General features: G+C 38.9%; 1 protein-coding gene across 2 annotated transcripts in view; it reads right to left on the bottom strand.

Annotated features, from left to right (window-relative positions):
- Nucleotides 1-14,810: 14,810 nt before the first annotated feature.
- LOC116696021 (regulator of G-protein signaling 21) overlaps nt 14,811-22,471 on the bottom strand; it is a 12,631-nt gene continuing 4,970 nt past the window's right edge. The window contains exons 3-7 of one of the 2 annotated variants that reach the window (XM_032526665.1): nt 22,016-22,105; nt 20,440-20,495; nt 20,080-20,141; nt 16,505-16,671; nt 14,811-16,203 (exon numbers count right to left, since the gene is read on the bottom strand). In XM_032526665.1, the coding sequence (XP_032382556.1) occupies nt 16,027-16,203; nt 16,505-16,671; nt 20,080-20,141; nt 20,440-20,495; nt 22,016-22,105 (552 nt within the window). In that variant the 3' untranslated portion in view covers nt 14,811-16,026. The remainder of the gene's footprint in view (nt 16,204-16,504; nt 16,672-20,079; nt 20,142-20,439; nt 20,496-22,015; nt 22,106-22,471) is intronic. The other variant, XM_032526666.1, reaches the window with a different exon arrangement.

The following is a 22,471-nucleotide window of genomic DNA, read 5'->3' as shown; positions in this document are numbered from 1 at the left end:
TTACACACATACAGTGAGACATTTCTACTGAGGTAGCTACAGTATCTCTTCAACATCTTAGCTTATAAATCAGAATACAGATTTTCAAATCAAATTGAAGAGGTACCTTGGTTGTTCAGGGAGGCCATTTTTTATTCCCTAAATTACTCAATAACAGACATTTATCTTGTAACATGAGTTGACTACTAACTGACTGGATTGTGAGTGGTTTTGTGTGTGAATGGGTGTGGGGTTGAGGGACTTCACATCTCATCCTTCTGTTTTTCTCTGTGCAGTCCAGATTGCTCCAGGTGCTCAGGTCCTATAGGTATATGGGATGTAAGTGTATTGCCAGTCTGGTTTGTGGTAATGATTGGTCTGCCATCCAGTGACATTTAAAGTTATCAGTGAGGAAGCAAACAACCATCAGCGACAAATTTGAGTCCAGCCACAAGCCCAGATGGTTGTTTTTTTTCCGATTCTTAGCTAATTTATAAAAAATAATAAACTAAGCTTTTCAAACTTTAGTCTTTTTTGAAAAATAAAAGTACCTATCTATTTTCAAAGATTCATTTGTGAACAAATGGGCTTGTGGCTGAGATTGACAGCGTAGGGAAGCCGGAAATTACTGAGAGACTGACAAGCGCATTGTTGGTTTCTGTCTTTTTTGTGTAATTTGGTGACAATACCAAAACTATAGGCAATGACCAGTCTTCTTTATTTAAAGGATGTGGCGTGTTGAGCAGAAAAGGGAGTGTCGTCATCATATTTTCAAGTTTGTTTGTCAAAAAGTTAGCAGCAGTATTTTGGCCAGCAATGGATTTATAGACAGAGTAGAGAACTGTCGAGGAATAGGGGCTAAATAAACCAAGTTTACAGAAAAAAAACCTTGAACATCAAATTGAAACATGGTCTGACTAATACGAAGAGTGCATGGGAAAACATTTAAAAAGACAGGAAGTTAGCTGGAAACTTTTCATATGTACCGAAACCACGCAAGTGACCCAGCCAGTTCTCCGAAGAACTTAACTTTAATGTCATGCATTTATGATCATGCTCTAATATACACGGATACACACCAGACAAGTGTCATAGCAGTTTGTGAAATGGTGACGTTAATCTATTGATCTGTGTCCAGGGACACGGTTTTCTTGTTTTGTTCGTGGTGGTGAGCACAAATTTTAAACGAATGTCTTCTTTATATATTTTTGTATTGTGTTTTTGTTTTTTGAAAGGCTAAAAAACTAAAAAAATGCAGCATTTTCCTAACAATTTGTTCCATTACAACACTGAAACATTTGGGATACATACATTATCCTAATGTTATGTAAGGCAAAACCATTTCAATAGCTCAATAGATGGATCATGAGGAACCTGTTAACACCCTGTACCCAAAGTGATTTTGCATTTTCTGAATTTTCTCACGTCCCTGATGCAAGTATCATTCACCCAAGCATGCAATATTAAGGGCGTCGTCTCCTGTACTTCTTGTGTGGAAAGTATGTAAAAAAAAAAAACCTCACTTAAGCATTCTCTAAACCACAAACAAATCACTACACACAACGGTGAGATCTGTGAGGGAATCCTAAAAAGCACCACACACACCCACTTTCACCCCCTAGTCACACATGCACTGGCTTTGTGTTTTATAAAAATTCCCATTTCTTTTTCAGTCAGGAGGAAGTCTGTCACGCTGAATAACATACATAGTTAAGGTTGAGATGAAGTGTGTGTACGTTCAACCCGGTCTCACGGGAGTTCGTGGAATGGTCGCGTTATTTTGATCTATTGATTTGTCAACAGGGACATGCTTTACTTGTTTATTTTGTGGTGGTCACCACAAAATGGAAACATGACCATTTCACAAACCATAAGACGATTGTGGTTAGGAAAAGAACAACGGGGACAGAAACCGCCACACTTAGGAGACGGCGACAACAACGGGACGGTTATGGTTAGGAAAAGATGTGATAAGCTAACTAGCTACATTGTATTGTATATGTATACATGCATGGGGCAACCACCTGGGTGGCTCCGTCCTGTGGCCCTTTGCTTGTCACGCCCTCCCCATCGCTCCCCTTTAATGTCTTCATCTGTCCTATAAAGTTAAAGGCCTAAAATGCCCCAAAAAATTATCTAAAAAAAACAAAAACAGAAAGCCCCGTTCTCAATAACCCATTCACTGTGTAGTAGTTCTCCATTGTGCGGAATGCCAGGCAAACATTACAACACACCAAACTCAACCTGAGACTGTGCTTTAAGTCAACAGATGACAATAAGACTCGATGTCGAACTAAAAACAGTAAAAAAAGAAAAGAAAGAGAGTTGCAGCAATATCCAGCCTCCACCACCCAGTACAGAAGAATCAATCAAGCTGGATATCAAGAGGTGGGCCATTTATCACACTTTGTAGTTGCACCTGTGGTTGCAACACTATACAATATACAAAATTACACTAAACAATATGTAAAATAACAACACTAGACAATATATAAAACTAGAAAATTTCGCAGAAATGTTATCCGTGTGCAAAAACACTTAATATTAATAATACAAGTGTTACATGTCTTAACCCTTCAGAGATATTACTTTGTAAAACCTAGTATTTAAGACCTTTCTGTTTACCAGAAACAGCTATGAAGAAGCTAGCGCTAAACCAACCAGACTCCATTTAAAAAAACAGTACTTTTAGCGTGTATAGAGCCAACACATTTTCACATGTAAATCGGTGAAGTATTTGTTTATTTCAACCAACACTAGAGTTTTTCATGGTTGGCAAAGTGTAGAGAAGACCAAAAACAGCTTTTAATAGTTTTGTTTAGTTTCTGTTGACTTTGACTGAAAGCTTTGTTACGATGCTAAAATGACTATTTGTTTACATGGAGTCTGGTGTGGTCCATCGTGACATCATGTTAGCTGTCAAATAACACCTCTTCTCCTTCCTTCACCTTCTCTCCTCCTTTATTTCTCTCCTCTTCTTGTCCTCTCCTCTTCTTCTCCTCTTCCTGTGTTGCTATAGTGATTGGACAATGGTTGAGGGAAGTCCGTCGTCACCACAGCTGCTGCAACAGCAAGAATTTGCCAATTTTGGGATTAATACAGGGTTTTGAATCTTGAATGACAGCAAAGATGCTGACTGTGTCACTTACATTGTAGCTTCACACCTCAGCCTTTTTGGCCAGTCAGTCTACCTTGACTAAACTGTCACACCACTTGAATCAAAGATGAATGGCTGAGTCATTACCTCTCATCACAGTGTGGGTTGATTTCCTTCGATATGGTGGTTGACACAGAAGACATAGCAGACCAATGAGAGTGCAACGAGTATCACTTAACAGAAGAATTATAACTAGTAACTATAAATAGTGTCAATACTACCCTTATATTTTATCATCTGGCACTCAGGTGAACTTAAAGTAACGCTGTGAATAACAACATTCGAATGGTCATGAATTAATTTGAAAACATGCCTACATTATAATTATACTTCACAGTGACATACTTAGAAAAAAATCTAATTTGTCATTTACTAGCCATCTGTTGCCATTTCAGTTGAACTGTTTCCCCTATATGTATTTTTGCATGGATCTGGTGGCATCCAGTCCAATGATGGCTGAAAAAAATATAGAAATGTGACAAAAGTAGTACATGCTGTATCTGTTTAGACATGGTTACTAATGATAACTAATGATATAAAAACACCTGGTTTACTTTAATTATGTGTATATTTAGAGGCAGATTGGAAATTAAACACTGTGCCTTTAACATCATGCTAGTAAATAATTGTATCATAAAAACAAAAAACAAATGTTGCCCCCATTAAATATTGCTTCTGTATCACATGACTTAAACAGAAAACTCAGATCTCTTTGTCCATTACTCTTTTGCATAAAAAAGGATCTATTATTCTAAAAGTTAGGAATTTTGCATCCAGGTTCCAGTTTATTTCAGATGATATGGAAAAAGCGCACTGACGGACCAATGCACTTTTATAAAAGATGTTACAGCATGAATGGCTCACTCTGTTCTCTGATGACATGCATGAAGAAGAAAAAAACCAAATGAGTCATCTGAGAAGAAAAAAAATAGATTGCACAATCTACTACACTGTGCTTACAAAAAAATGAGTTGCTCATTAGACATGCGCCAGTTCATGCACAGAAATTAACCAAACCACTTCCAATTATCCTCTGGATAGCACTTTGATTATTTCACATTTTTTAATCAGTATGTACTTCTGCTTCACATTCATTATTAATTTGACTTTATTTAAGTATATCTGAATATGACACATTTTCTATGGGCTCAGTCTGCCACTTTAAAAAAAAAATTAAAAAAAAATTCCAGGTGCTGGTTCCAGTATCTTCTTATTTTGGATAGTCATCGTGGAAACATTAATTGGTCATGTGACCATTTGCTATGACAGCACACTAGCCCAACAACCTATTTCATGTCCACAATTCATCCATAGTCTTCTGGCATTATCTGTTTTGTATTATTTGGCAGTGTGTTCACAAAACCATAATTCCCCCTGATTGCCAGTAATACCAGGCTATCATGTAACACCAACTTCTGGATGTTTTCAGAAGCTTTGTTGTGACATTAGCGTTACAAAATAATGGAAAATCATGACATATTTCATCAGACTAGGTCTGGCTGATTGACGGGAAGTATGCTTTGTGAGATATGAATGCTTACAGCAGCAATAGTATACTGCAAGGAGAAGAAAAGCATGGCACTTTCACTTGTCTTGGATTTGTGACCAGTCTACCGCTTGGTTATCAAATTAAGAATTATTAACATGTATGTATCTACAAACTGCACACTGCATTCTGCATGTAAACTCATCAAAAAAAAAGAAACGCCCATTTTATAGGACACTGTATTTTAAAGATAGTTTTGTAAAAATCAAAATAGCTTTAGAAAGCTTTTAACTTTATAAACAAATAATGAACATGCACCTGTCTAAAGGTTGACAAGACAATAACAGCTTGCAAGCAGTGGGCTATTAAGGTCACAGTAATAGGAAAATTAGGAAAGTAAAGAGACCTTTCTGAAAAACACCAAAAGGAAGACGCCCAGGTCCCTGCTAATGTGCGTGAACGTGCCTTAGGCATGGTGCAAGGAGGCATGAGCAGCAATGTGGCCAGAGCGAATATTGCCATGTCCCCACTGTGAGACGCCTAAGACAGCGCTACAGGGAACAGGAACACAGCTGATCGTCCTGCAGTGGCAGACCACGTGTAACACACCGCATAGGATCGTACATCTGAACATCACACCTGCGGACAGGTACAGGAACAACGACCGCGAGAACTGGCCCTCTGGAGCATCCATGAGGAGGACAGGTACTGCAGTACTTTATGCAGCTCGGATACTGAGGGCTACTTTTGATTTTGACCCCCCCCCCTTTGTTCTGGGACACATTATTCCCTTTCTGTTAGTCACATATCTGTGAAAATTGTTCTGTTTATGTCTTAGTTGTTAAATCTGTTAATGTTCATACAAATATTTGCAGTATGTTAAGTTTGCATGAAATATAAAAGCATTTAAAAGTGACAGGAGATTTCTTTTATTTCTGAGTACATGTGTTCTGTACTTATCTGGGCAGTTTAGTTATCAGATGTGACTGACTTTTTTTCCTTTTAAACCAAGTGCAGACTAGATTAAAATTGGCACTGACTAGTGTGCGTGTGTGAATCAGGTAGATGGAGACAAGACTTTCTGTTATCTGATTCATCATACACAAGCCTATCATTAGGAAGAGGCCTTTTTTGAAAAGCCACATGATCTACTGTAGGGACTATTTTCTTTGAAGAGATGGTGTAAGGACACTTAACCCATGTTACCAGAATCTGTGTTTACTTATGGAAATTGAAGCCATATGAATGCCGATAACCCGAAACAAATTGGGTCCAGGGAATAATTAAGCGCTTGCCATCCCATCATGCTCTGGGTCGCACATTCCAGTGCTGCAAATGCAGGGAGAGTTGGAGGGAAAGCACACAGAGCATATTCTGTTATCTCGCTGAGCTTTTATGAGGCATACTAGCTATAGTAATCAGTCAGTGTCGGTCTGACACTGTATCGCTCTAACACACTGGTCATGCCTGAATCCCTCTGGTCCCTGAAATGGGTTTTTAAATCACGCTCGGCAAAGTTAGGAATCTCATTTGTATGAGTGACAAGTGCAAGTGAGTGGCCAGCTGAAGGGCAGGAAGGGAGGACTTCCAGTACTCTTTGCTACATCAAGGCATCACATTTCTAAAATGAACAGAAAGGAATTCTGTTTTTTGGTTTTATTTTGTTGTAGTATCGCTTTCATACTCAGCATAAAAAATGCTGTTTTGTGAGTTATATACAATGCAGAAAACAGGTGTCTGGTGGGAAAATACCATGCCGTCATATGAATCATACAAAGGAAACACTGGCTGACAATTCAGCTACAGAGAATGGTATTTGATGAGCAAAACTAAAAGAAACAATAGCTATCACATGCTGTCCCAGTCTGCTACTATTAACCTAGTTTAGCACCAAATTGTAGATTTCTTGTGTAGATTTCTCCAGTCAAGTTTCAGAATCTTGTAGCGTTAAAGTTTACTAAAACTATAGTGGTGGCAAAATTCTAGACACATACAGTAACATGACACAGAACAAGAAGCAACCAATGCGAAACCAGACAAACCATGTAAGAACTGTGCCACGAAAGTGACGTGAAGGCAGAAATGTTTAAAAAAAAGGACACATTGAACATTAAGGACATTATCATCTGCTTCATGTAGAAGCTGTTGCCCTCAAAATGGCATCTTCAATGTAATAATCTGTGCTTTTGAACATGTTTTCTTTTCTTTTCTTTTCCCAGAAGGGGTTTACTTGGCCATCTATTGTTGACCCGGCAGAGAGTTGGAAGTGTTTCAGCAGAAGACTGTGTGGAAGTGAAACAGCTTTCTTTAGCAGGGGGACATGACACTGATTCTGGGGAAGTCAGACTGACAGGTTCCCATTATGCCGTCCACTGTCCCCAGACAGAGGTCCCTGCTTTAAGCCTCACACTTGCAATTCCTGGTCTGCTTGTCAGCAAGAACACACAGCACAGACCGGCACTGACCACATTTTCCTGTTTTTTTGTTCTGTGGTGTAGACTAATGAAGGCTAGCATTTCTCAAATTGTGTCAACCAATCTCAAATCCATGAATGTATGAAAAGCCCCGGCAACAATGGAAAATCCTGTACCCAGAGGTCAACTCAATTTGTGCAGTGTTTTGAATTTAGAATGACCTGTTAATGACTATTTAGCATATAATTAGCTGACTTAATATGCTATAATTACAGCAATTACAATATCTGTTAATGTCACATTGTGTTCAAAGACCCCAACGATATGAATACAAATGCAGAGAGAAGCCTGTAAAATATGGTTCCCTATGCTAGCTTCATTCATCATCACTTCCCCCTGTAGTTCAACCTGCTGTAGTTATGCTGTTAGTCAAATGAGGCTACTGCTGTACATTTGATATGGCCAGACATTTGTCTCCATCTAGTGGACGTGTCTACACACTGCATTATCAAGATTAGGTACACTAAAGAGCAACATAAAGAGCAAGTGAGGGTACTGCAAGTTAAGTGTGAGGCGAGGCTAAATAAAAGTTGTCAAAAAAGAAAACTATCCCCAGACTCTGGCATACCAGAGGCCACAAAGGCAACATTTCTTCCACTTGGTGTATTGAATGGGTACGAGAAGGACTCAAAGTAATTGTATTGTGTACTGACTGTATTGTTCTTGGGCTTATATATTTTCGATGGGTTATTATTCAGTTTGATTTAAGTGACAGATGAAACATGGACACTGGTACTGGAGAGCTGGAAAAGAAAAAAATGTTTATTTGTAGGTATGTATGTTTGTATTTGTGTATTCATGTATGTCCACAAGTGTATATGTGTATTCATGTAAATATGGGCATGCATGTATGTGTATGAAAGGGAATAACTAAATTATTTTGTATTTAAAGTGCCCATATTTTGAAAAAACACTTATTATTTATTACTTGTTATTTTGTGTCTCTGGTGCTTCCACATGCTCACAAACTTGAAAAAAACAAACACCCATGCTGTTTTGAGTCAGATACAGGTTTCTGAATGTGTCCTGAATTCAGTCTCTGGGTCAGCTGTTCAAAATCTCCACGGCTATCTATGTCACTAGCCGAGACAAGGTGGCTAACTTTATTATGCTAGTGCTGACATGCTAGCTTGTTCCCAATGGTAAACACCGCTTCAACACACACTAGTTCACCATAATCTCCGAAAGTCTCCCAGCTAATCCTGCCTGGTACCGACCAAAGTTGGAGAAAGAGTTCTCTAGCTGATGGGATCTCACCTCGCTGCTGCGCAGGTGCGACTCCCAACAAAGATAGTATAGAAGTGAGATGTCTCACTCTGTAGCTAAAACAGAGACTCAAACACACAAGGTGAAAGGAGGATCTGCAGCAATGTGCAATACCATGAAAATTTGGTGTTTTTTAAAACGAAACCATGTAAATCTATTCATGTAAAACCTCAAAATACAATTATGACCCTGAAAATGGGCATATCATGGGCAATTTAACCTTCTGAGGATGAAAGAGGGTCCGGCGCGTCCAAACGATGTTTGACAACACTCATTCTCAAAAAACGACGTTACAGAATTTTATTTCAGACATTTATTTACTATTTTAATCATGAATAACCTAAGACTTTGGCAAACTAATTTCAAGCACCGAATCAATTTTGTACAACACATCAAAAATTAAGGTTTGTTTTCAAAAGAGATTTGAGGAATTTTGCAAAGCAAATATCAACGTTTTAAGCTTTAGCGTCAACTTATTATTTTTACACACTGCTCTAGGAAAAATGTGGGCGTCGCAAAATGGAAAGCTGAGTTGGTTCTGAACATTTTAATATGAAACACATGGGGATCGGGTATGTGCAAATACCTTAAAAACGTCAATTTAAGAAGATATGTGAAAATGCCCTTAGACCTCTAAGGGTCAAGTACAAAAGTACAAAAATAGAAAAAAAGAGTAGGACCAGAAAGTTTTTTTTTTAACTTGTTCCTACTCTAGTGTGTATTCATTTGATTAAATGTACATAAATAGGGCCCGGAGCTTATGATCTGCCCTTGAGGCCCTGTTATGTACACAGAGCCTCTGTTAAAATCAGGCCTCCCTTTCATATTATGCTTATGTGCTTCATGTTCTTTAACAACTGTATGTTTCATTACATTTTTAAACGGTAAACAGTAAGCGCGGGTGTAGACATTACCTCCGTCAGAGCGATCATTGAGATGATGGCTACTAAAGCAGCATTTAGTGCCACTCATTGGTTTCCGAGGCATTCAGGCATGTACTCATATGAAACTCACTTCATGAAAGGCTAAAGGCGTTTTAAAAACATGTTGTGTAATTATGTCTGCATATAATTCTCTTCAAGAGGCTTTTGATCAGTCTCTTGACTAAAAGTAATGAATGAAAAGTATGAAAAAAACACAATCTCCCAGAGTCCAAGGTGATGTCTAACACTTGTTCTGTACAGCTAATGGTGTGAAACCACATATACACCTGCATATGGTCTGAATGTTTGCTTTATATAAAACAGATACAAGGACCATGTCCTAACGTTTAAGAGGCAGGAACCAGAAAATGTTTGGTAAGCATGATAAATGACTTTAAACAAATGAACAAGTTAACTTAAAGTGCCTTGTGTTTTCTTGTAAAAAAATACAAATGTCACCAGGTGTCTCCTTAAGGTCAAACTGTTGTAGTTGCATGTATTTCCTCTCACATTAAATATTTGCAATGCCATTTCATAAATGTTTCAAAATCCTGCATTGTTTTTGTTCCTAGTCTGCTAGCTTGTATTCTTCTCTGTGGCCTTTGTTTGCACATTACATTGTTTTAATTGACTTATTTTTTCAGTTTGAGCTAAGGTATTCAGCGTACTTCAGGACCCCAAGAGGTTCAATCCAACCCTGCTGCGAGTAAAAGAATTTGTAATTCTATTTGATAGTCTGCGTGCATCTTAAAAACATTTTCCGTGTTAAGCTTTGACTTACATGATGAAAACAATGTCAAATATTTATGACAGACAGATACACCAACTGCTGCGGGTCTTTTTGTTTCTCTCACAGGTGGAAGGATGTAGGAAGAGAAATGCTGTTTGGTCTTTAGATAAAAAGACAGTAGAAGGAAAAACACTCTTCTACCGCTCCTACTATACCTTTAAAGCCATGTATTAATGAACTTAAAGTCTGCCACAGGAGGCGTTCATCTTTGGGAGTTTCTGTGTTGAGATGGTGTAAAGTTCCCCCCCCCAGTAGGGAAGAAAGAACAGTTTGTGGCAGTCAGCAGAGACTCGGTCGTCTTATCTCCCACCCACTGCGATCTCTGCCACTCGCGTCTCCCTGAGCCCAAAGTCCTGGGGCGTTATCTCCGCCTCTGCTGCTCACATTATGTTGACCTGCTGGTGCTTCACCGCCTCCGAACCCTCCCTCGCTCCCCCCGTGTCCATCCATCCTTCCCCATCCCCTCGTCCTGCTGCGCGTCTTCACTCATCCCTCCCTGCCTCCCTTTTACCCTCTGTCCTTTCCAACCTTTTCCTCAATGTTTGCATTCTGACTTAATTTCCTTCTTCACTTCTTCCTCTATGTCCTTTCCTTTCTGCCGCTCCTACACTCACCTCCCTCACCCCTCATCTTGTTCTTTCTCTCTCTACAAATCCTTCATTTCCTCATTACTGAATCCGTCCTTTCCGTTTTCTCCCTACTCCTAATGCTCTTAACGCCTTTGCTTTTAGTTCTACCTTCCCTCCATCTCCCCGGTTCTTTCTTTCCATCCAGCCCCAGCAATCTTTTTTCTAATTACAGATTCCTTATTTTCTTTCCTTCTGCTCTCCACTTTTTGACCTTCCCCACCAAACCCTTCCTATCCCTGAGTATTAAGCTCACGCTGAGTTCCAGCAGGGCCAGAAATACTATCAGATAATGCTGGACCTCCAATCAGATTGGCTGTTAGATTTCTGCAGAATCACTTGCACAGAGTGCTACAGTCTGCAGCTGCAGATACAAACTCTCTGTGCAAAGTCTAAGAAAGGTTTCATGCACACATGCCAGAAACATGCACCCTCAAACCTGCTCACATTATCAACAGCATAATATGAGGACATGCACGCAGAAGATATGTAGCAACGGGTAATAACCCCACATTTCTATTTCTAAAACTCAGAAACAACAGGAATTTATTCCACCTCACTTTTGTTGAATATTTGCTATTTACAACATAATTGTTCAAGTTGCACACTAAGATCTGTTGTATTGTTGTATTGTTCAGGTGGCTGTACAAAGTATTCATTTTTATTGCATGAAACATGTTAACATCGTTCCATATCCCCTGAAAAAAGCAACATATGAATGTTTTTTCCCAAATATACTGGCACAGAAAACATGATGAAAAGTCTCAATTCCCATATCACACTATAAGCTTTCAGCTTTCACCCATACTACTGATTCTCTGAGTTTTCTGTGGGTCTCAAACTAGATCCTTTGGCTTTGCCTGAGTCACAATAACATGCACAAAGAACTGTTCTACAAACACTGAACGATGTTGAAATGCTGAACAACAGTAGTAGTTAGTAAATCGCTAAGATTAGAGAATGTAGGGATGATGTTTGTGGTTGATCTCGAGCTCAACGTTAGGCCATAGATGCTCCTTGATAACCTCAGTTTACTTCATTCCCACCGGATGTTTGCACTTTGGGAGCCCAAAAAAAAAAGGTTATCAGTCTTTTCAATTTTGTGAGAATGACAATCTTAGGAAACATCATACTATACTTGTCCATTAAGTTTAGTTCCATGATGGAACTAAACTTAATTTACTCAAAGGACTTCTTGCCAGGAATTTTAAAGATCTTATTTTTAGAATAAAAAACTCCCGAAAACTCCCGGAGTCTAATCTTAGAAATGTTTGTGAATAAGACACATTCAGGTTCTTACTTTTCATAGGAGGTTGTAGTGCAGTGATTAGAAGAGGGTTTAGCAGCTAAACCAATGACATTAAAGAACACCTGATCACATGTGTTTTTACTTTGAAGTTGTTCTTACATTCTTAATCTCATCCGAATATTTCAGCATGAAGTATTCCATGATACTGTCGGACATGTGCACATTACGGACTGTAAATGTAAATGGACTTCATTTATATAGCACTTTTCTGGTCTTAACATATACTCAAAGTACAGGAACTATTTACCGTTCATACACATTCATACACTGGTGGCCGAGGCTGCCATCTGCTCATCAGATAAACACACATTGACACACATTTACACTACGATGGCGCAGCATTGGGAGCAGTTCAGGGTTCAGTGCCTTGCCCAAGGAGACTTTGACATTAGGTCTGCTGGGCCAGGGATTAAATACCAACCTTCTGATTGGTAGGCAACCTCTCAACCACCTGAGCCGCAGCCTGCCCCACAGCATGACTCTGTTTCCGTTGCAACAGATATGTTCAATTAGGTGAAGATAAAACACATCAGTGTTTGATAAAAGTTAAAAATGTGAAGACTAGGGGGAGGAAGATTTGGACTCCAAAGTTTAATACCATAGTTTTAACGGCAGGTTTTGTTAACAACAGGGCATTCAGGATAGGCAAAGTAGTCCACAGGAAAAAAAAAAAACATGACGAATACACAGGTTTAGATATTAAACCAATGAAGGCTGAATTCTATTTAGCTGCTTCAGTGTCAGGGTCCTGGTATTGTGCATTTTGTCTTGTCATGACTTCCTGGGACACACGCACAGACTGGAGCCATTGTTAATGTTATTAGTATCACCGGGGTTAGGCCATGTATACTGGGGAATATTAATGAAGGAATGGGTGGGGGATGATGTAGGGATGATGTTTGTGGTCGATCTCCATCTCAACGTTATGCTGCTTGATAACCTCAGTTTACTTCATTCCCACCGGATGTTTGCACTTTATGAGCCCAAAAAAAATGGATATCAGACTTTCCAGTGTTATGACAATGACAATCTTAGGAAACATCATAATATACTTGTCCATGAAACTAAACCTAATTTACTGATAAGCTAGGACTTCCTGCTGGGAATTTTAAAGATCTTATTTTTAGACTTTTTGTGAAAACTCCTGGAGTCTTAACTTGTGTTTATTTGCAAATAAGATAAAAATGTGATGACCATTTCAAAATATCTGAGGCGGATTGCAATCCAGATTCCAAACTTCTTTAATTAACATTCTACTTACGTTATACTACTACGTTATACTCTCAGTCCTTTACATATTCATCTTTTATACTGTCATCATTGTTTTTTCTTTCTCCCTTTGAAGAGATCACTTATCTACTTACAGATCGTGGGGCGAAACTATTCAGCTCGGACAGTTTGTTGTGTATCACTTCCCTCTGAGACTTAGACTTAGACTTAACATTAGACTTAGACTTCTCTTTTGGGATCACTCCTGCATGGAAATTGAAATTTCCAGCATCAGTTTTTAGCAAGAAGAATACAAAACAGAAAAACAAAAAGACAGCATAAAGATAACAATAATAGCAGTAATAATAATAGTAACAATAAAAACTTTTGGCTATAAAAAGACATAAAAAGACATTTACCATGAATTAACGATAATGATGGTGCTTAAGGTGGAACTGTAGTATACAAACAGGATTGTGCCACAGATGCCTGTGCAGATGACAAACCTTTTTGACAACCCGTTCTCACCCGACAACCCGTAAAATACTGACGTTTGGTCAATGGCTCTCAGCGTCGGATACCTACGCAAAAATGTATCTTTAGCTTCTGTACGGAACGCACCGGGGCAGAGCAGCAGCTCCACCTCAGCGCTGTAGGATGACATAGTAATAAGAGCGATAACGGTAGCGAGTAGTATGAAAGACCTAAAATCCACTTAATGTGGTGGATGGGTCCACCACAACACAGGACATTCACCCAACAGACCGGGGTTTGTGTCTCGTTCTTGTCCCACGTGTCACTGGAACGTACATTTTGTAACCCCACCCACCATCCGCATCTCAGTTAAACGTAGGTCCCGACCATTACGTCTACATATCAAAGTACTAGACACAAGACCCGTGAGCGTCAAGTAGTGACGCCACGTGTTGTGAGCAAGCGTGTCTAAATGTTATGCAAGAGGAGACTTTTTGAGTTTTTGACGCGATCGGGAGTGAGAATGTGCAGTTTTTAACTACATTTGCTACATTTGCTAACTGCCACATGTCCGTTAAATGTACGTCCTGACCCAGAGCGTCATAAAGTGACGCCCTGTCTCCCATGCAGCATGTTTAAATATGACGCTAGAGGAGACTTTTTCGCCTCAAGAACATATGCCAAAGACACCTGACCAAGCATTGCTTTTTGACGCGATAGGAATATGTTGGATCATAGCCACCTGAGTGATGAGTGAGTTTGTATCTAATATATTGTTTGCTCTGCTCTGTGGTGGGGATTTGACAATGCCTTAAGATCTCTGTTAGATCAAAATGTTGCACTAATTAACAATTATATTAGCTTGGTGCTTACTGTGCAGATGTTTTGTCTGTTTTTCTGGCTTGAGTTTGCTTTTTAATCCAACACCTGTAGAAATTTCTTGGATGTGCGTACCCTGCTCTCGTGTTTGTCCATAATCATCATAATTAGCCACAACAGCTGCAAGACATGTCCAGCAAAAACAACACGGTGGAGCTTTTATTCAAAACACAATATTTATTCTCACTAATGTAGCTCAGTGTGAATTCTTTCAGGAAGAACTAACTTTTAATTGATGCACTCCTAAATCAATTCAGCTGTTATCCTAATAAATGTATATTTTATCATGCGTGTATAACTGTCACATATCTGCAACTTGTCTCTCTTGATTGAAATGTCTCTCAGCATAAATCTTTTCAGGGAGACCTCACTCTTAATCAATGCTCTACTTAACTCCAATCAGCTGGTGGAGGCGTTCACCTTCCTGCTAAACCAATCAGAATCGCAACACCATGGCAAGGGCCAATCAAACCTGCTTTAAATAATTCTTTCTCCCTGTGCTATTCAGCTGTCGTTGCAGGCAAAGAGTGCAACCCTCCACCCCCCCTTCCACCTCCAGTCATCTACTCCAGCTGACCGGTCCAGAGCCTCCTTTGGTCTGGTCTTCGGGCTCCTTTGTCGCCACAACCAGTGTCTAAATTCCATTGGGGGGTCCGATGGTTCTCTTTGTACATTTTATTTGAGCTGTACAATAAATCTTATTTGTATATCTGCAAACATGTCTCTCCTGATTGAAATAACTTATTAAAGAGCAGGGAGTATGCAGTGCTTCAAAGTTGCTCTCACTGTACTTTCATGAGAGGTGTATCCAACAAAACAACAAGGGGGGTAGATCACAAAGAAAAATTGATTATTCAGAAATGCAACAGGTTAATAACAGGTTTTTGGAGCCATGCCAATACACATAATGTAGTTTGTTAGTCATACACATAGTGAGATCAAACATAACTTAAATAGTTTAACTGATGATGTCATTGGAGTTGAGGTTCATTGGGCAGTTGACGTTTTTTGTTGACATGACATAGGGCTTTTGAAATTGAACCCTGCAGGAACTAAATAAGCATTTCTATATTACAATTATTTAATGGTACAAATGACTAATTTGTGCACACAAATGATGAACACTTGAGACCTGCTTCTCCAAACAAATGTCAACCTTTCATAAGTCAATGTGAGCCTTGTTTTTTGACTTACAGGCCTTTCCCGTGCTATACAAAACAATCCAAACAAAATTTGACTTCAAAAGCTGCTTAATACATTATTTAGATTCTGTTTGGCTTTTAGATCCTGTCAGTCCTCATACCGACAGCTATGTATTGCTTTTCACTTCTGCTTCCCCTGACAGACGAGCCTTTTTTTGTTAAAACCAAGATTCTAAGGAGAGTCGGCTGAAGTGCATAATCACTCATTCAGAGAGGCGTCGGACAAACTTTTTTTTCTTCCTCAAGTTGCTTTCACGGCTGTTCAGCCTGTTCCAGGAGAGCTTGGTACATGTCTGACTTCAGAAATCGTGGATAACAGTCGTTTTCCATCAGAGCGTATATCAGTCTCTGCGCCCCATCAAAGCAATTTGGCGCCGGCTCAGAGATGTTTTCACTGATCTCTTCTCTCGTCACACAGTCGATGTTTATCTGTGTTCAGAAAACAGCGACTTTTATTTCACTCATGAGTTCTCTTTGTTTAGATTTATGACATTATTATTCCATTCAGAACGTTAACTGCAGGTTCAAATAGTAAAAGAAAGACAGAACCGGGCTGAGCAACAAAGAAAGAAAAGGTGGCCTACAGTCATTGTGTGTCTTTGTGTTGGATAGTAACAGTGAATGAAAACTGTGGACGCATGACAGTGACAAGCTGGCAATTGAGGCTGAGGGCTGAGTTAGAGCTCCACAGGTCTGACTACATACAGGTCTCACTTTACAAAAGCCGTACCTGTCTAGGCGCATCAACTTGGACAAACTCTGTGTAGATCCTTTTGGCAGCAACCGTCATCTTTGTCTTGCTGGTAATTTTCCTGTAGTCCTCGCAGGCCAGCCAAAATAAAAGGTTCTCCTCACTGTATTCTGTCCTCAAGAAGTCCTCAAACACCAGCTGGCCTGCTGCACAGAGGGAGCAGAAACACTTTTAAACCAAAACAATTTCATTTCAAACATCCAACTGATGTTTTAATGACCTGGCTAGTCACCCACAATGATCCCTTTTTAACCTTAATTACAGGGTGTCTAGCTAGCAACAATAAATATGTACAGGGTTATGGAAAAAGTAAAGGGAAAGAGTGAGCTTGGAACTGGTTTTCCAAGCAGGTTTTTCTTCAATGTGTAACCAAATCTACTGCATAGATAATAGCTTATAATGAAGGTGATCTATTATATAGCATTTTCAGGTTCATACTAAACTTTTGTGTGTGTAAATGTTTACAATCTTTAATGTTCAAAAAACGCTTTATTTTTTGCTGCACCTCTTTGAGATGCTCTGTTGGAGCGCCTGTCTTTTTAGGCTTCCACAGTGCACAGTAATAGAATATTGCAGCACTTTCTACAGTCAAAACTCGTAGAAAGGCTTCTGAACATGTTTCAACAGTAAGTATGTGAGCCAAAATTGGGGAGAAATGAACAACATCGAGAGCCAAGATTACATCTTTCTCTGCTGTTTGCATGTAGCTACATGCAACGATGTTAACACCCCAAAATGTCATTCTTTAAATCCAGTCCTGGCCACCTGGGGCAGATGACCAATCAGAGAAGGCTGCAGAAGGCTGGACCAAGCCGAGAGTAGAAAAAACAACTGAAACCGGAGCATTCATCACAGTGGGAAATCTGAAGTTTTAGCTCACGCTGATTTCTATAAAATACGTTTACCTCATTATTTGAAGCTTTGGCCACGTTTAACATGAAACCACTGGCATTATAACATTATAGTTATGTCAGAAAATACAGAATAAGCATAATAGTTCACCTTTAACCTAAGCTCTGTTATTGCAATTAATTCCATTTTGTGGTCCCAATAGATGACATTTTTTTAATCTTGTGTGCTCCAGCTATTATCTCGTCCTATCAGACGATGGGCGATATGCGAGTTAGGCAAGTTTCATTCACAAAAATGTTACCAAAGAGTTCAAAGACGTTAATACTGCTTTGAGCCCAGCAGATAAGTTCAGCTGTGTTGTGGTATTACGTTAAAGGAAACCATTACAGTCACAGACACAAAGAGTGAATACTTTAACATGAAGTTAGAACATGAATTTGAAAGGTGGAAGATAGAAGATGGTACTGGAAAGAGACCTACATTGGGAGCCTAAGGCAGCTGTCAGAGAATTTTCAAAGTTATGAACTGCACAAACTGCTGTGGTGAAATACGTCAACAAAAATGATGCGCGATCTAAAAGAGCTCTTTTAGATCATAATGAAGATCTGGTGAAAAGATTATTCATTTTGCATTGAGTCTGTTTTAGATACCTATGGTAAGATACACTTTATTGTCCCGAAGGAAAATTGTCTTGGGGAAAAGGTTTAGTGGTGTTCGAATACTCCACAGTTATTTTCCTTTACTAGATAGTCCACTATAGATTACCCATAATGCACAGCTAATTTGAGTGTACACACGATATACCCTACATTTTACTCTTATACAACAATACAACACGGATGTGTTTTCCCGGAGAAGAAAAAGCAGAAGCAACCGTGAAAACTAAAAAGGAAAACTGGAGAGGCCTTTCCTGTTGTTTCTGAATCGTGGAAATGTAACATGCAACATATATACAACCTGTTACTCCCCTCCTGTGTACTTTGTTGCTTGCTTTGTTTCAGGGACATATTAGAAGTATCTTGGTTTCAGTTTGTTTACATGATGCTGGGCACGCCCGCCTCCGTAACACAAATAACGGGTGCACCTCCTGACGCAATGATGTGTTGATGTGTGTCTGAAATCTTGTTCCCATTATTCTTCACTATTTAATAAACACTATATAGGGAAAAGTGAGTAAGTGAATGAGGGAACGGCTACAGTAAATATCACTCATTTAGCTTGTAACATTTACAATATTTTAGGACAATACAAATAAAATAGAGATAGTCCACTTGGTCAATAGATTGCACAGGCCCTGTGTTAGTTATATATTTTATTTAAGTTAACTTTGGTGTCAAAATTGAGCAACAATTTAGATCAAATCCTAAAACTATGAATGGGTTAAAATGTAGCAATACAATTTCACTACATCATAATTAAGGAATAATGAAAAATGAAAAAAAAGATTAGGTTATTCTTGCTGGAAGAAACATAACACGTGGGCGCACAGAGATTTAAAATCAGGTGAAAATCGATGTGAACTAACCTGCTCTTTTTATGAAATCTGGGTATTTTAGGAGAAAGTCAGCACCTTTAGCAATGAGCCGTAGCTAAAGGTTAAGCCATTCTGTTATCTTTCACTCTCATTCTCTCTTCCTCAACATAGTCCTTGTTAGCTCAAAGAAGTCTCGGGTATTGTGGTGGATGTCTGGAGGCGCTTACAACCTTCAAAACCTTGGAAACCAGAGCCTGCATCCCGATGTGCACTGCCTCAGCACCACATAATTGCACACACGTATATTTCTTATCGTCTCCTTGCACCCATTACCTTTTGTTACAGATGTATTCACGGAGCTGTGATTTTAAATGCAGGTGTAAATACTAGCGTGTCTTCTGGGAGCCCAGGCAAACAACTAACTGGGAGCACCGGAGTTATTCACACAAATTGCTTTGCATAAATCACAGCTGGTGCTTTGACAGTAATTGACAGAAAACAAAATATGTCCAGGGGCGGCTTGTTCCCGTCTACAAATCACCCTCAGCCCATATCTTGAGCTTTCAATCATAACAGAGTCGACCCTTTAAAATCACAAGAGATGTGAAGATATATGAATGCCATCAAATTGCAACCTGCCATATGCACAGCTATTTATTCTTTGCTACTATTTACAGATTTGTCATTTGTGTCACTGCATTCCTTCAAAGGGAAATGGAGGAACTGGGATTTAAGAGAAAATGTAACTTCTGCAGGACAGTTAATCTTCACGCAGGAGACAACGGGCTGAAATATTACAGATCACCTGAATTCATTTCGGTAAAGTAATAAGAGAGGAAAGACAGCAGAAAGAAGAGAAAATGAACCCGTCTGCCCCTTTAGTCATTTTCAAATAAAGGCCGGGAATATGGTCAGGTGAAAGCCATCTTTGAGTGCCTCCTTTATAAATGACTAAGTGCTAGCAGGAATCACCCTATATACCATGACAGCTCAGATTAGACCTCTTATTTCTGCCAGTGTCATTCTCCCTAAATATATCTCCAAATGGATTTGATGAACTCGAAGGACGAATTTTTTTTTTTTAAGGAAAGCCCCACGGCAATTCAAGATGATATGCTGGGCTGAGCAGAGGAGAATTGGTGGGGTTGAAAAAAGAGAGGACAGAGAATTGAGAGGGCAGCGTTTTTGATAAAAGAGTGAGAGGAATAAAATCTAGAAGTGTGCTTACTTTTACACTCCAGAAGATGGTCGAGTGACTCCCCCCATGCCCCAACATCATCAACAGGAGCCCTGCAGAGCAAAACTTTCATTAAATGTACATCCTGTCAGGTGATGTAATGTGTTAGATGAAGGACAGAGGTGCATTCCTGTCAGTGATAACGTAAAAGTAATTTAAAAAATACAAATTTGTATCTATGTATTACATTACAGTATTCATGTTGAATGTAATATCTGTTAAAGTTTCAGTCAAAGGTCATTTTTTAATTAAATGACATACATCAATTGTTATAACTGTATTAAAAATATGAACAGCCACCTCAATTTGTCAAATTTCTAATTCTAGAAGATTAAATAAATTCCAACTCACATGTGAGCTCTTAAATCAGTACCAGGTATCAGAAAGTACTGGAAGTAGGTGCCCTCCTGACCACAGTTACATGAAAATAGATCACAAGAATAGCAATTGAAAAGATATTTTCTGACGTATTCAGATGTAAATTACTTAAAGTAACACAAATCAATCTTTCTACATTGACACCCGTGACCAGTTTGCAACTATCTGATGAACGTAGTAGAACATTAAGCGGCTAAAGAGCCTATTTTTCTAAATACTGAAGCTGGTGGAGACCAAAGCGGAACTAAAAAAAGAGTGACTATTTGACAGTCTATTGGGCGGTCAAAAAAAAGCAGGAAATGCTAGTGTTGCTCAGTGTCCACATCAACGTAAGCTTGTGATAATTGTGTTTACAGCTTGTTCTGCTGGCCCCTGGCAATTTGTACTTATTTATTTCAGTAAAAACAGAAGCACAATGTGTCAAATTTACTTGACTTTCAAAAAATAAAGTAGTCATTATGCTGGATTTCCCCTTAGTGCAGTGTTTTATCATTACCATTTGAATTACTCAGAGATTCCTCTGTAGATGAATCTGCAATATAATTTATTTAACACTGTGATCATCTGTTTGCTGTGCAAAATCTGCAAAGTGAGAAATTAAAGCTTTGAAATAAATGAAGTGGTGTAAAAAGTGCAATGATTTACATTGGAATGCAAATAGAAGTAGAATGTGGCAAAACATCAAAAGTGAACGTGAAATACCGCATATGTTTACTTCCGTAATTACATATAAGCCTATAATAAATATTTTTACTTTGTTTCAATCAGCACATCATGGTCTACCTCAATTGTTTAATACAAATATGTAAGGGATAAGAATGATGCGTCTGGGTCCTGCACGTGGTTGTACGCATGGTTTTAGAAATGCCAAGGTCAAAAAACGGAGCTTACTAGGGAGCATGCCTCCCTTTCCCCCCTGAAAAAATATTGATGTGAGCATTTTAAAACCATTGAACAGTTCGATAATAGTTTTAAAACCATGTCATTGGGCAGCAAATGATCTGTCAAGCAGTAATACTAAGATGTTGCAATGATTGATCCAAACTACAATCTGGAAATACAGAGGAGACTAACATGATCAAATGAATGATGACGATGTTTAAAAAAAGTGTTATTCACACTACATACACCGTTGAAATCTAACAGTGATCCTCTGCATTCACTCCCTGTCCCTTTCTGCGTGACTCCTCACTTGTCTCAGCTGCCAAATTGAAATAAAACTCATGTAGTCAAATTATATACACCTTTTTTTATATCATCTTCATGTTTGCATCATTTTGGATTTGAATCATAGACATTTGTCTCATACAGCCTACATGAACATAACCAAAATGTGTGTTATCCAATAATACATGTTTACAATAACATTCTATCATCATTACATCATTTATGCTAGATGTTTCTGAAAATTCAGCCTATGGATTCCACTGTAATTACCAAAGATATACTGTATATATCTGGTAGGATTTTTGTGTTAAACTGCTGCACAGGGACACAATGGTAATCCTATCCTGGGCACAGTGGGCAGTACCTGCTCTTCCTGTCTCACCTTCTCTCTTTCTTTTTGTCTCAGTCTCTTCATCTTGTCCTGTATCTCCTCTCTTCCCAAAGGTGAGCTTTGACTGAGTCTTTTCATTTTCTGTCTCAGTGAAGAAAGTAAACACAGGGTCAATTGATATTCATATGGAAATGTCAGTGGCCTCCAGTAGGACAATCTTGCAATAAAAATAAAATATTTATAGGGGTGAAAGGGAAGCTAACTAGCCAGCATCATGATGAATGGCCTCTTTAGCGCAACTGCATGGGAGATATTTGTCAGATGAGTCTGGGGATGAATGACAAGCATTCCACAAGTAAAAATCTTGGCATGGATTCAGCTGCCTGTCCGGTTTCCTCAAGTCGTTGACATTATCAAAAGAATCTAGTTAAGTTACGTAATGATGAGATCATCCGCTTTACCACACACACACACACACACACACACACACACACACACACACACACA

This window comes from Etheostoma spectabile, chromosome 9 (assembly GCF_008692095.1).
Source record: "Etheostoma spectabile isolate EspeVRDwgs_2016 chromosome 9, UIUC_Espe_1.0, whole genome shotgun sequence".
NCBI lineage: Eukaryota > Metazoa > Chordata > Actinopteri > Perciformes > Percidae > Etheostoma > Etheostoma spectabile.
The sequence above is the reverse complement of the archived record's forward strand: the minus strand, read 5'-3'. Positions and strand labels throughout refer to the sequence as shown.